The 15,609-nt window shown below is 43.0% G+C and overlaps 1 protein-coding gene across 5 annotated transcripts in view; it reads right to left on the bottom strand.

The window, feature by feature from the left end:
• Positions 1-15,609, bottom strand: part of Ndel1 (nudE neurodevelopment protein 1 like 1) — a 52,379-nt gene that overhangs the window by 20,516 nt on the left and 16,254 nt on the right. For 4 of the 5 annotated variants that reach the window (XR_010045119.1, XM_003466226.5, XM_013148726.3 and 1 more), the window contains exons 1-3: positions 13,352-13,559; positions 5,802-5,899; positions 914-1,067 (exon numbers count right to left, since the gene is read on the bottom strand). Coding sequence is in view for 4 of the 5 variants with exons in the window: in XM_003466226.5 (XP_003466274.1) it covers positions 914-1,067; positions 5,802-5,887 (240 nt within the window). In the remaining variant the exon portion in view is untranslated. Of the gene's footprint in view, positions 1-913; positions 1,068-5,801; positions 5,900-13,351; positions 13,560-15,609 lie in introns of those variants that run through there. The other variant, XM_013148723.3, reaches the window with a different exon arrangement.

The raw sequence follows: 15,609 nt of genomic DNA on the forward strand, positions 1-15,609 counted from the left end.
CATTCATATTAAATAAATAAATAGGGTCAGGCTGTAACTTAGTATAGAGGCCCGGGGTCCAATCCCCAGAACCAACCAAACACCCCCCCCACACACACACACACACACACGAGAGCGAGCGACAGACAAAGACAGAGACAGAAAAGAAAACCTTTGCCTCAAAATCTTCAAATACGATAAACCTCTGGGTTCTCAAGCTAAATGCAACCCATGACAAACACAGACACAAACTCTGCAGCTCAGAGTTCCAATCCCCTACCCCTGCCTGGCCTCCCCATCCTTCCCAAGCCCACCCACTCCCTAACAGAGACCTTGCCATGCAGGCTAAACAGAGTGGTGAGGAGCAGACAGGGTTTAATCCTTTCATTTCTGAAAATAAACTCCAAAAATGAAGAGGCTATGAACAACAAAATAAATGCACATTTCATATAAATACAATTTTAAAGTACTACACAGTGAGGCAAACAACCTACCAAAAAGTCATCAGGTAGCTTTGAAAAATTACAAGAACGGCCAGGCACACTAGCACATACCTATAATCGCTGCACACGGGAGGCGGAGGCAAAAGGATCACTGTGAGGCGGAGGCCAGCCTGGGCCACATGCTGAGTTCTACACCAGGCTGCACTATGGAAGGAGACCATGTCTCGAAAAGGGAAATTCCAAAAACTAAGACAGAAGACGCCCAGGGATAGTACGGCTAGACAACTGACAGTCAAAGAGTCCATCGTGAAGCCCTGCACTCTGAACCACCTTTCCCTGGGCTCAGTGAAAGACAACATTTTACTCAAAGTCTCTTTAAGCTTTTTAACATACTTTTTGTTGCTTGCTGTGTTTATACCCCATGCCGAAAGTGTGATTTCTCATCGTAGTACCACCCAGCAGAGCAGACACAGGGCTCCAGCTACAATTACCTTTAATGCTTCCACTTCGTATTTCAGTCTTTGGTTATCGGCTTGTAGGTCTCTGTTTCTTTGCTCTGCCTGTTCTAACTGCGCCTCCAACTCTGCTTCTAATTCTCTGCTTCCTTCCTGGAATTCAACCAGCTCATCCCGAGCTTCCTGGAAGCTAATCAGAAACGAAGTGGGACAGATGAGTAGTAGTAGGAACCACAAGATCATCTTGAGGGTAATTATATATCGATTTAATAATTTGTGTCTGAAAACTAATGCTTCCATAAAATACGCGAAACAATAAAGAGTTTTGCACTTTTTACTCTATTTAGGGTTCAATGAAAATGAGCCATAAGCCCCCCAAAAAATTCACAAATCAGTGATAGTTATGAAAGTCTACATGATTCAAGACCGTTCGCTTCTTCCTCCACAGAACTTAAAGGCAGAAGGAAAAATGCATCTTTATTTCCACAAGTCACAGATACTGTGATTCTGTAGATCACAACGAAGGTTTTGTAGATCTCTATCACTTATTCTCACCACTAATTCAAAATTATTACACACTCCCCTAGACTTTTTGTTAGTTATGCTCTGACACATTATCACTACACCACAAATTAGCTTACTAGTTAGATAAACTGTTTTCAAACAATCAGCTTCCGCTGTAATCTCTGTACTTAGTCTTACATATTCATGAACACTTAGAGGAGGGTCCTTAGGTTCACATACCACATAAAGGCATCTGGGACACAAAAAACATCCCTGCCATAAATACGTGTCATCTAGATATATCTGCACAACAAAGTAACTGGCTTCAGTGGTAACGATGACAGATCAATAAGGTTTGCTAAGGCTCAGTTAATTCTGTTAACCAAAGCAGAAAAATGTGTAAGTATTTTAGAAAAAAAGAATTCCATTTTTTTTTTAAAGTATCCCATTCCTAAAAAACAAATTTAAGACAAGTTTGGTACTGAAAAATTATACCTATGTCTCCTAGCTAAGGAAAATACCTGAATTTTTTTTTTTTTTTTATTTAAGGAGAAAAGAAAAGAAAGAAAAAAAAAACAGTGAAGGGGTACAAGTTATACAGATTTACAGAATAAAAAAATGCGCAGTAGGAAATCACTAGTTAATGGATTACATATTGCCATCTTAGAAATAATTGTTTAAGTCACAAAATTAAAGCTTGTAGAGTGGACATTCCAACAATGATACTGCAAACAGCTATCATTTTCTATCTTATACATTTAAATATACATGCAGTTATATAGTTTAGAGCACTTTCTTTTCCTCTCTTTTGTACAGTGACTATTACACATTTTGGGTTTCATTGCTCCCACGGTTCTTGTTGCTTTTTTTGGAAGAGAGTAAAACCAAATGTGACATAACAGAACAGAATCGGTCAAGTCAAAAGGGTGGACATAATAGATAATATAAAAACATAATACAAGGTGATCAACAATGGTTACCATAATGCCTCCCACTATTTCTAATAGAATTGCCTATATCATTAGTTGTAATACAATTGAACAAAACCGTAAAGAATAAAACCGACAAAACCAAAACATTGGAGATATTGTAGGTATTCAAAAGTAGATAAAAGTCAACGAGAATGGGCGTTATAATGAATCTCATTATCTTCTCAGCTGATGCCTAAACTTTCGAACCTGATACTATCCAGCAAAACAGAATATAGGAACCTCAGTCAAAAACAAGATGGTGAGAGTAATACAGGGCTTCAAATCGAGATAATAGAAAGTCAAAGTGGGTTACTATATTATATCCTGCTATATTTTTCCCTTTAATTAAATGGATAAAAATAAAAAAGTAAATAATGGAGTGGAGATTGAGAAAAAAGAGGGCATAACAGCGAAACAGGGCAGATCAAAACATAACCATTTAAGCAGAATAGTGTTTCACCACCAGCTAATCCTGACCCAAAAATAGTTACCATATTGACTCCCTCCCTGAAGTCCTTGAGTACAACTTCATATACTGTAGCATTAAGTATATCAAAACAATGTAAATCCATTTAAGAGAATGACAGCATTATAGAGTATTTAGAATCGACTAACAGAAAATGAACAATGGTCTCTGTATAATCTCCTTGCCTTTAAAAGGTTTTTTCTTATACTATCGTACATAGCAAAATCCAATAAGATACAACCTGTTTAGACCATTGGAGACAGAAGAACAAAAGCTAGATGAGACTTCAATACAAGATGGTACTAAATCAGCATTACCTATTAAGATGTCATTTTCTCCAAAAAAAGCTGTTCCTATCATCCAATCTTCTCTGTCTCATTTCTGTTGAGCTCTTTTTCTGTCAGTAGCTGTCAGTTTGTCTTCTTCATTTTGTTCTCTGCTCCATTCGTTGTGGCCTCCCCGCCCCTATTTCTGGGTTCTTTGTATTTTTCTTTTTTTAGAATATCCTGCAATACTTTCTGTAGGGTTGAATTGGTGGTTGCAAATTCCCCCAGTTCCTCTTTATCTTGGAAGCACCTCGTTTTTCCATCAATTTCCAGGGACAGTTGTGCAGGATATCTCAATCTTGGCTGTAGATTATTATCTTTCAAAGCTTGAATTATTTCTCCCCATGCTCTTCGTGATTTGATGGTTTGTGAAGAGAAATCTGCTGTAATTCTGATGGGTCTTCCCTTGTAAGTGATCTGTTTCTTGTCTCTTACAGCTTTTAATATTCTGTTCTTGTATTGAATTTCTGGAATTTTTATTATTATATGCCTGGGTGTTTCTCTGTTAGGGTTGTAGGTAGCTGGGGTCCTGTATGCCTCATACATTTGAGTATCTTTACCTTTTGCTAAATTAGGAAAATTCTCCTGGATTATTTCTGTGAGTAGCTTTTGTAGTTCACTTGTTTGTGTCCCTACTTCTTCTTTTATGTTCTTAATCCTTAAGTTATGGCTCCTCTTATCATCTTCTTGTCTTTGTATTATTGCTGTGTGTTTCTTTGTTATTTTTAAGAAGTTTTTCATTTCATTCTCCCATGTTTCAAGTCTGCCCTCCAATTCAGATAGTCTGTCCTTAGTTTCTTTCAAGCTGTTATGCCAGTCTTGGGTAGACTTCTTGATTTCTTGATAGTCCCTTTGCACCTGCTTCACATACTCAATGCTTTCTCTGTTTTCTCCATCAAGCAATTCTCCCCTCTTTTTCTGTTCTTCCATTCCACCATCTGCTTTTTCCTGGGTGGTACTTAGCATTTCTCTAACTATTCTGCATACTTCTAGCTTCAGGTCATTGATAACTTCATTCCTGAATTGGTCTATGAGGCTCTCTAAATGGCGCTTAATGTATATTGGTTCAGTGTCCACAATTGCCTGATTCTCAGGATTGGGGGTCGAGGAGCCTTTTTTGTTGCTTCCCTTCCCCATATTTTCTGTTCCTTATAAAATGTAATCTTACACAGGAGGCCCGGCTTCCCTGCCTGTCAGCCACAGCCTGATCAAATTGCGCTGGCTAGTTGTTCCCGCCCACCGCTGCGCCCCAGGGAGTTGCGGAGGAGGCAGCCTACGCGGGAGTCGGTCGCTCCTCCAGGCCACCCTCAGGCCCTGGGATCTGGGTTAGGCCAGCCTCGGGAGTCCGCCAGCAGCGTCCCTCCGGCCAGGCACTTTTCACCAGTCCCATCCGAGAGGGAAGTGTGCGGCTGCAGTTGCCACCGCGCCCTGCTCTTACAGGACTGCCCGCGCCCAGAAAATCCTCCGCTGGAGTCAAACTGCGGTAGGGAGTTAGTTCCTCGCTCACCTCGCCACCAGTCAGCCTTCCTCCCTGTCCGTCGCGTTTCCGACTCCGTTCGGAGACTCCCCTTCCCAGAGCTCGGCAGTCGCGTCTCTCCTTGCCGAGCCGCTGTGGAGGCGCCGGCCGCCGGGCGGCGGGAAATCCAGACCGCGGTTTCCGATGGCGCGGAGTCGAGCCTCCACACCGAGATTTTTCTGTTCCTATTTTAGCGCCAGGACTGTATTCCAAGTTGGATTCTCTCAGCCCAGTTCGTTCCTGAGTCAGCAGAGCATATCTCTACTGGTTCGTATCTCCTTAGTCCGCATCATTCCTGGCCTCTGAGCCGAGTCTTTAGAGAGCGTTCAGTAGTTGCTGTTGTCTGTCCGCCATGTTCTCTCAGTCTCCCTGAAATTTTTATAAAATGTTCCACAGCCCTTGCACACATCCTCCTCCATCAAAGCCTGGCCAGCTCTAGATATTAATAATGCTTACCCAAAGAAAATTAAAGTCCAGTATAGCATTCTCCAAATGGGCAAATGAGGCAGAAAGAGAACATACACAGCAGACCAAAGATGGTCCAATCCAGTAATAAATATGCAAAGGGGCCGGCTATCGAAAGAACTCACACAGGAACTAAGTTTTCCCATTACATTGTTTTTAAGACAGCATCTCACTATGTCATCCACGCTGGCCTTGAAGTCACTATGCAGCCCAGATGGTGTCAAACCTGTGGTGATCCTCCTGCCTCAGCCTCCCACATGCTGGGATTATAGGTGTGTCTCACCATGCCCAGAATTTTCCTATTACTTTTGAACAATAAAAATTTATGGTATGTTTATGCTACTTAAATACAAGCAATGTTATAATTATTTCTAAAAATCACAATTTGAAGTCTGAAACTCTAAATTTGGCTTTGTCTTTAAAAAAAAAATCACAAACCGGGCATGCCTGTAATACTCTGGGAGGCTGAAGCAAGAGGATCACAAATTCCATCCCAGCATGGGTAACTTAGCAATTTAGTGATGTTCTGTCTCAAAATAAAAATAGTGCAAAAGGGCTGAAGATGTAACTTTGAGCAAAGGCCCTGGGTTCAGCCCCCCTCTGGGGTGGGGGAGCACAAACCAGACGGTGTACTCCAAATGCCTTTCCCTACTTTTAACACACTGTTCCACATTACCTTTGCTTATACTTCAAGGAAAGTTCCTTCCAATAAGCATTTTCTTCCTTTAAACTTGAAAAATTTGGTATATCTTCACCATCCATGATCAAGAAAGCCTATAAAATATTAAAGACAAACTATTATAAATTAAATAGAGAACACAGAAATCTAAATAAGTTTAAAATCTGAGACAGCATGAAAACTGCCACATTCTGGAGGGAGTTAAACAGGAAAGATCCCAGGAGCAGCTAACTCAGGCACACGTGGCACTTCCCCGTCACTGAAGTGAGATCATGACGGGAGATGAAACAACACAGTCCTTCGGAACAAAGCCACTAAGGTTGTTGCCCTGGGTTTGGGTGACAAGGCCCCACAGGACCATCCAGCACCAAGCTCCGAACTGCTGGTCTGGAAATCAGTGACCGAAGCAAGCACCCTGTCAGCGGTGCTGCCGGGCAAGCCCCTGCTTGCGCATCCACTCCAGGTGATGCTGCCAGGTCAGATGTGCCCAGTAACTTACTGCCATCACATTTCTAAAAGTCCGTTCATTAACTACCTTGTACCTTGTAAGTCCAAAACTTTTCCCAACTGAAGACTGGCCATAAACTTGCTCAACTCCTGAGTAGCTGAAATTTCAAGCATACGTCACCACTCAAAGATCTTTTGTTTTCAATTTTTTGCATTCAGAGAGGGAGAGGAAAAACCTATTTAATTAACCTTGCATTTGGACTAACTAAAACTCCCACCTGCCTGTCAGGTCACGGCACACCAAACCATCCAACCCGCCCTACCTTTGTGTCTACAGTTCCTGCGGCCCCTGGCTAAGCATCCCGCTTCACATGCCAGCGCTGCTGCTCAAATGGTCAGTACCCCACGCTGTTTCAGATCCGGATGCTTTCTCTACCTGAAACGGTTTTCCATTCCGAACATTCGGGAAGCTCTCATTTTTTCTTTAAAACTCAACTGTCACTTTTTCCAGAAAGCCCTTCTCATCCTTAGACAGCATTAAAGCACCTGTACTCTCAGCTGTGAGTGAGGCTGTCCCTACAATAGCATCTCCGCCACACAGCAGTGCATCACCTTACCCCTTTGTGTCCGCTGTTAGGCTGTGCAGCATTAGTGTATTTATTTCTATTCCACCACAATGCCTGCACAAAAGGAGATATGTGCTGAATTAAATCATAATTGATTCAACATAATCCACAGTGGACAGCAAGAACAAGACTTTAAATTAATGAAACCCTGGAGTTGTACAGAACTTGAGAATTCATCTAACATAGTTCACTCATAAAGACTTAGCAAGAACCATCACAGGTAAGAACAAATATAGAACCCCAATTTCTAGGTGAGTATACCAAAGAGGTATGCGCAAAGGTTTTAATGTAAGAAAACAAAAATGTAACTTTATACATTAGGTTTAATTCCTTTGAGGCCTAATCAAGTATTACTTTGACATCTCTTAGTCGACCTTCCAATTATCTTAAATTACTAATCAGCCTGAAAGTTGTTTGAGATGGATCCCTGACACATCTTATATTCCTTCACCATAAAACCTTGCTCAGAGAAAAAGCACCTAGTGCTTGCAAACATTTACCCAACACTTACCATGTGTCAAATATTGTTCCGTACTGGATAAATATTTATTAACCAAATACACTCCCCTCTAATCTGATTACCCCTACACACACACACACACACACACACACACACACACACACATATCTGTCTGTATTAGTCTGTTCCTGTGGATACCTTTATAGCAATGTTAATCCTACAGGCTGGAAGTCTTGTTGAGGCTGGCCTATAGGGTTCCAATTCTGTCGCTAAATTACTTAAGCAAACAGCTTAAACTCGTAGAGCCTTTTTTTCATCTTAAATGGATTTGGACTATATTAAATAACTTACAATGTTTCTTCAAGTATGTACACTGATTTAATTTTATAATTCTGTCCCTTCATCACAGCTCCCAAATTCCACTTCACTTTCTCAGACAGACAGAATCTTATCTATAACTAGATTATTTTGTAGTAAGGTTTGTATGAGGACAAGGCTTATGTAGCACAAAAAGGTATTCCTATTCCAAAGTACAAGCTTAAAGTCATCATCATGTGGTATCAATGACTCCTCAGAGTTATAGCCTAAGTCTCCTTGAGGTAAAGGACACATTTTAACAAGCCAGGTAAGGACAGAATTACAAGACACATGAGGCTGCCTCAAGAGATGAGGCAATAATCCCTGTGCCCTCTGAATGTGCTACAGAGGTCCTTCTCTCAAAACGCCCTACAACTGTGATTACCTTTAAATCTGTAAACCCAGCTCTACAGAAGGCCATCCCGAGGTCAGGGGCACGGCTCCCTAACCTGGATATGCTGCCATTTCAACACTGGCAGCTACCCCTGCAGCCCAAACATCGGTCCTGACACTCAACCCAATGGATTCTGGTTTCTGCGGAACGTTATAAGAACCAGAGGTAACACAACTGCTACTAACTCTGCTTTCAACAACACCAGCTTCAGAAGAAAGGTGTGGGCTCCCTAGCTGGCTCTTTGCGGGCAGGTTCTGTGCCTTATTCATAAAGCCTCCCATAATTTACACATCGCCAGAAATGCACAATGTAAAAGTTCAATAAAAATCACTTGAATTGACTTATAATCTTTCCTTCACTACTCTCTTTTTCCTTGAACATCTGAATCCCTGCCTTAAGGAAGAAATAAGCAAAAAGACCTATGGTTAGTTTATTTCTACTTCACAATTTACCACCATGTATTAAAACCAAGATTATAAAATCTATTATTTCCGGTGGTACAGAATATAGTTTGATGCACGGCAAGCACATCCACGGTCAGCTGTGCAGGCACTACAAAGAACAGAGCTGATGGGACCTGCAGTGAGCACCCTGGAGAAACTACTGAACACCAGGGGCTTCCACCACGTAGCCACCAGGCTCCACGGCAACCAAGAACCACCAGACAAGCAGCACAAAGGAAAAAACCCTTGGACCTACTGAACTGAGAGGAAACATAATTCAGGAAATGAGAGAAAATTTTTCTCCTACAAAAACTAAGGGTTACCTTCTTACACTTCCCTGAGAGTTACAACAGAAGGGAGAAAAGCCACACCTGAGTGCGCAGGATGCAGCCCACAGGGACTCCAACCCAAAACCGCAATGGAAAGAACTCCGAGGATCCGGGACAGCCTAACAGGCCCACAGTGCAGCTCAAACCGAGGGGCGGCTCCACAAGCAGGGGAAGCCCATCAACAGCTGAGTAAGAAAGCTGCATAACCCTGAGTGTATGCTAAGGCTAAAATACTCGTCTGCCAATCAGGAAAAGGGCAAATGAAAACCTCAGGGAATAAAAAGCAATTTAAGAAAGTTCTGATCCTTATATAAAACATTTCAAAGAATGATTTCAAATTTAAAATTTTAAATTGACTGATTTTTATACTACTTTAGGCAACTGAAATAAATTGCTTAATTTCAGAGCCATCAATGAACTTCCCATTTTTGAATGTACATTTGCCGTTTCATATTTTGCTCTATTGTAAGGTCCTAGAATTTATTAAACAAGTTTGTGCTCTTTTTTATGATTTGTTGTGATAATACCTCTCAGTTTTGGAGCTCCTAAAGTTAGTATTTCTTGTCTGTTTAGCCTAGGATCATTTAACACTCATCTCAGGTTCATAAATATTGGTCACTCTTAGATTACAAGTAAGCTTTCTGGGCTGGGGATTTAGCTCAGTGGCATAAGCGCCTGCCAGGCAAGCGTGAGGTCATGCGTTTGATCCCCAATACCACACACACACACAAGAGATCGTAAATAAGCTTTGTGAGGCTGAATAACTACTCAGCCTCACTCTACTCACCGGCTCTTTCTGTTACCATGCAGCACCTTACAACAGTGTGTGGTCCATGGGCTAGGGTCCCCATGGAAGTCCCTGATGACTATCAGACGCCCTCCTCAGCATCTGACATTCATTTGAATTATTTACTCTACGGTATTTAAATGTGAATCCAAATAGGATCAGGACTGTTTTCATCTATAAATGTGACTCACGCAGCCAGTTTGAAACTTTCCTGGTAGCGGTGTTTTTTGCTCTTTGCTACCTGCATACCCGGATCACAACCTCAAGGCGGTTACTGCTTTGAAGGACACTTGACTAAATACTGATCTCTGGGGAACAACGTTGTTTACACCTCTGAGTGTGCTATGAAGAATCCACTTGTTCTCCGGCTGTAAGACAGACACATATGCTTTTGTTTTGTCTTGCTTTCTGGTTTTTGAGACAAAATCTTGCTATGCAGTTCAGACTGGCCTCGAATCCACTATATAATCCAGATTAGCCTTGAACAAAGCAATCCTCCTGCCTCAGGCTCTCCCATGCTAGGACGAAAGGCGCTACCTCACCTGGCTTTCCACACACATTCTTAATTTTCTAACTGAATCTTATGTGAACTAAATGTTGACAGTTTTTCAAATCAAAAAGCTCCTTTCACATAGTATTGCTTGCTTGTTGGCCCTTCAAACAGTATTACAATCTATGTCAGAATATTTTACTAAAATGCCTATCATCTTTTCCAGAATAAACTGAATATAAAAATGTAACCAAGAATCAGTCATAGGAATAGCACAGCATTCTGACAAGACCTCAGGCCCTGAACTCCCACTGCCTGGATGTGACCTCAGGCTCCTTTGCTCACTAGCTGGGGACTGTGGGCAAGCTGTCCAACTACTCAGCACCCACTTCCTCACCTGTAAAATGGAGATAATCACTAACATGAGACTGTTATAAGTAGTGACTTTATATTTGTAAAGCACTTTTAACAGATCCTGACACATGGTAAACACATCCTAAGTGTTCATTAAACTATTACGGGTTGGTAGTTCAGTACTGGATCTTTGAAGTTTGACCACAAAATAAACAGGCTTCAGAATCGAAAACGTACAGATGACTCCTTAACATTAATCATTTCAGGGAGTTATTCGTATCTCAGTGACAGCACTACTATTGAAAGCATTCCCAAAACTTCTCTTCTGGAACTGCTTTTGCAAGCAAGATTAAGAACTAAGCAAGAAGTTCTTACTCTGTTCACACATACTTGTTTCCTAAATTATCCAGCTGTCCCTCTAATTTTATCAGACTTACCCTTTTCAAAACTCTGATTTTTTACAAATAACAAAAATGTGCTACCACTGCACATACAATAAGAGTGCTTTAAGGTCTAAAAAGAATATTCAGTTTGACTCAAATTATCCTGGGAGGATGTAGTCACTGCCATCTGAAACTATGTAACTAGATACTAAGGCTTCGAGAAATTAGCCAGTATCAAAAGATATAAAGCTAAAAATAGGAAAAAAAGATACATGGAGACCAAAAGCTAAATAAATATAAATATGTGTTTGAATGGTACATGTATAATTTTCTGAAGTTTTAATGAAGGCAGATAATCAAGTATTCTCCCCCAGTCTTCCCTCATGCCATGTCTCATATAGATGGAGTAAGTCTTCAAATTGTAACTTTTACATTGGCTATCATCATAGGCTACATGATCTTTGGATATTTAACAATTGACAACTCAGGTTGAAAAGTCCTTCAAGAACGCCCTATTTACAAGGAAACTATTTCTCGCACAATGGTAAACTCTATTTTACACTGTCTTCTTGTTAATAAATGTATAGGTGGACTACTGAGGTTAAAGAATTCTTCTGGGACCCCCTGTATACAATACAGGCCTTTCTACTGAAAGTCTTTCACTTCTCCCAAAGAAACATCTACAGAATTTTAAACTTTTCAAAGCCAATCATAAATAAACTTTCTAGGCCTATCAAACTTATTTTTCCACCTTTATAGACTGCTCAGAAACTTCTGCCAGGAATAAATAATTTTAAACTTTAGTAATCAAAATTATCTCTGTAGGGGTTTGGGGGGGTTGTTTGTTTGTTTTGGGGTTTTTTTGGTACCAGGGATCAAACTCACAAGCTCAAGCTTGCCAGGCAGGTGCTTAAGCCACTGAGCCCCAGCCCCATCAGTAGGGTTTTAATTGAATAAAAAGTTTTATAAATATCATGAAAGCAAATCTAAGTTTTTTTTTTTTTGCAAATCTAAGTTTTAATTAAAATAGCCGTATGTCAATCATTTCAAATGCTCCTTATCCAACTTCAATTTCATTTTTGTTTTGGTTTTGTTTTATTTTTTGAGACAAGGCTCTATGCAGTTAAGGCCAGCCTTGAACTCACTACCCAGGCTGGTCTGGAACTTGCAGTAATCCTCCTGTCTCAGCCTTTCCAAATGCGGAGATTACAAGTATGCACCACCATGCCCAGCTCCAAAAATGAACAGCTAAAAGTTTTATTTGTTCCTTAAGCACTCCGATTGTAAATAACAATAACTTTTTCAAGAATTCAGAAGACAAATCCCACAATGACCCATGGCTTCTCCTCACCCTTAACAGTGCATTTTGTTCCATTAATTTCATCTAGCAAAGCCACTACACAAAAAGCAATACAAGTTATCGGACAAAATAACCAGCCACCCACGAACAACCTTAAATTTTTCTCTTTACTAAATAGTTATTTTCTAGGCGAGTTTACTCAAAAAACAATTGGATAAATCCGCTACTAGTTTCTAGAAGTAGCAGAATTTGACAAGCCAAATTTTTGCTTTGCTTTCTAGCTGATAAGGAAATAAAAATCTCGCCAAAAAAAAAAAAGCTAGAACTCCGAGACTAGAAATGCAAATTCTGATCCAAACTAAGCTTCTCACCAACTTGAACCCAACTATAAATCACTTCACCGCCCCTCCCACACCCCACCTAGCAAGGCTCAATTTCCAGCAAATGGCAATACGGTTACCTGTCACAACTTTAGCGTGACGAGGTTCAAGAGACAGAAATATGCAAAGGTGCTACAGGAATGGAATGGAATCATCATTAGTGAAAGAACCTTCACTTTCTTAGAAAAACTTCAGGGGTTACCTCATCACTTGGCGGGGGAGAGGGGGGGGAGCACAAGCAACCCGAACCCTTTGGTGACACTTCCCTGAACTCCACCGGAGTGATCAGCAGTTCCAGGGCAGGAGTCACGGGGATACCAATCAGAGCCCAGCGTGGGCTGCGCCCGCTCTCGCTCCCCACGCAAAGGGGCGCTGGGAGATCAAAATCCAAATGGCTGTAAACACTCCCAGCTGAAGGGATTCTGCAGAGGCTGAAGGAGGTGGGCCGGGTGCGCGCTACACCTCCGCCTGAGCCACTCCTTGCGCCACCTGCGCCCTGGCTCACGGTACCACGTCCCGGCCTCCGTCCCCACCCCAGGACAGAAGCGCATCTGGAGCCGCGGCGCTAGCTGTCTCGCAGGCACCCGCGGTGAACCACACCTTGGACCAGCCGGAGAAGGGGGCGGTTAGAGCGGTTGGAACAGCTGCCTGCGGACTGGACGCTCCAGAGCCCAGCCCCGGGCCGGCTGGAGGGGCCTCACACTCCGCGTCCAGGCCGGGCAGGCTCCCCCCGGGGCAGGCCTTAGCGCCGCCGCCCGGCTCGGGCCTTGGGCAGCGGCCCCGCGCCGCAGGCTCACCTCTAATGTGTCAAAAGCTCATGTTCGCCACCGCTCGACCCACGTCTCTGTGCTGCCGGCCTGGCCAGGCCCGCCCAGCCGATCAGCGACGCTTCCCTCTGCAGCCCCAAGCTCCACTCCACGGACCTCCGCGCCAGGCTCCTCCCCGACACGTCAGGAGCTGCCCGGGTGTCCGTGGCCATTCTGTGACGCACGAGGGCGGATGTCAGAGCATGCGCAGGAGCGCGCGGGCGTGCGGGGTGGGGCTGTGGGAAGGCTGACGTCACAGGAGGCCGGCCAGAGCGCGGCGCGCTGACGTCAGGCCGCGGCGACCTTTTGCGCAAGCGCCTGCGATACCCTGTAGGGGTGGGTTCCGGGTCTATGCAGGTTTCGGAACCTCTGCGCCTTTAGCATCCCAGGAACTTGGAGAGAGAGGGAAGCAGGCGCTCAGAGAGGAGACGTGGGAGAATGAACAGTTGCATAGGGAGTGAAAACTTAAGGAAAGAAAACCGTTTCAAAAAATTTTAGGAACTTTTGCTGTCTCGTGCACAATACAATTCTAATTTCATTGCTCATAGGATTGATTTTGTCATGTTTGGGGACACAATAACAATGTGGAAGACATGTCTCAAGGTGAGATCAGGGTGAGCCTTGGATGCCTACTCAGGCTTTTTAGGGAGACAGGAACAATGTAAAATGAAATGTTAGAGGGACCCAAATCAATGAGGATCAGAAAAAGGATTGTAGAAAAGACCACCTTGAGGATATAGGGTTGGGGGAAAAGGTGGTACTAGCAATTCTGGTGCCATTGTGCTGAACACTTAGTCTGCATGATTGCAGCCTCGCAGTGACCCCATGAGATACGTTCTGTTACTCACATTTTATAAATGGGGAAACAGACTCAGCAAAATGAAGTTGCTCAAGGTCACTCATCTGAGAGGAGGATTCCAGATGCACACTCAGTCTATCGGCCCCTTAGGGTTATAGCCTTGGTCCATCTGCTCACCACTGACCAAATCAAAAGAGGCCATGTACTTTGGTAAAAAGGAAAAGAGGGGCCTGCATGTTTTGTCACTTCAAGAAAAGAGAATGTATTGATTGTGTGTGCAGCAGGAGGACAGTTAGGAAAGTTGCTTATCTCTTTAAAAAAAAAAAACCTCACTTTTAGAATTACATTTTGTAGTGCTGGTCACAGTCTAAATTGTCTAACTCCAGAAACCACTCAGTTATCCACTACTGACACTCAAACACAGGAGTATAGTACTGATAACACCATTGGTTGTGTTTACTGGGTTAGAACACTGCTAAATTCATTTGTTTTCTTTTGTGCTAAGCCTTTCCATACATTACCTCACACAAGCCTGAGAAGCCGGAATCGCCTCAGACTAAAAAGAGCTAGAATTTTAAACCAAGCAGGTCTTACTCCAAAAACAGTGGCCTGCGACATTTTAGAAATTCAAGTGCTGAGGCTCTGCTTCCCAGGCTGAAGCTGTGCTCTGGCTGGTGAGATCATAGGCAGGGAGATGATTCCTGAAGGCTTTCATGTAGGCCTGGTGCCAAGGCAAAATAATCGGACTCCAAGAGGATAGGGACTGCAGCTCTCGTCCTGCCCCCTGGATGAAGTGCTGGGATACTCACTGAGTGACCTAATGGCAGACCTTGCCCTTCAGAAAATGTTACTGTCATCTTCCAGGCCACTGTCCCTCCCACACAGCTGGGACTGGTATTCATAAGGAAAAATGTGTTGGTCTCATCTTAATCAATAGGCTTCAGTTGGCAGAGCTCTTGAGATGTCAAAGGCTGGTCTCCCCTTTCCTAGTGGCTTGAGCTTTGTCCCTTAGAGATGGCCCCTGGGACTGAACAGTGCAAGAGTAAACAACTTTTGTCCCATCCCCTGCTCCAAAATGATAAATCCAGGGAAAACAGTTTAAAGGAAGATAGGAGACAGCCTCAAAAAGAAGTTATAGCCGAGCATGGTGGCTCATGCCTGTAATCCCAGCACTTGGGAGGCTGAGGCAGGAGGATCGTTTCGAGTTCGAGACCAGCCTGGGCTAGAAAGTGAGCTCAAGGCCAGCCTGGACTGCAGAGCGAGACCCTGTCTCAAAAAGACAAAAAAAAAAAGTAGTTACAAAATCAGTTCTGTGGCAGTGGAAAAGGTAAGTAAAGGCTGCCCCTCTTTCTGCCTTTATAAACCACTGGAAAGAAGCTTGCTGAGGCCTTGGATGCAGTACAAGGTGTTTGGTGGACTGAGCCAAAGGGCTCCATGTCACAGTCCCTGA

Source organism: Cavia porcellus, unplaced genomic scaffold, assembly GCF_034190915.1.
Source record: "Cavia porcellus strain 051 isolate PalLab524CR breed Dunkin Hartley unplaced genomic scaffold, mCavPor4.1 scaffold_32, whole genome shotgun sequence".
Lineage (NCBI taxonomy): Eukaryota > Metazoa > Chordata > Mammalia > Rodentia > Caviidae > Cavia > Cavia porcellus.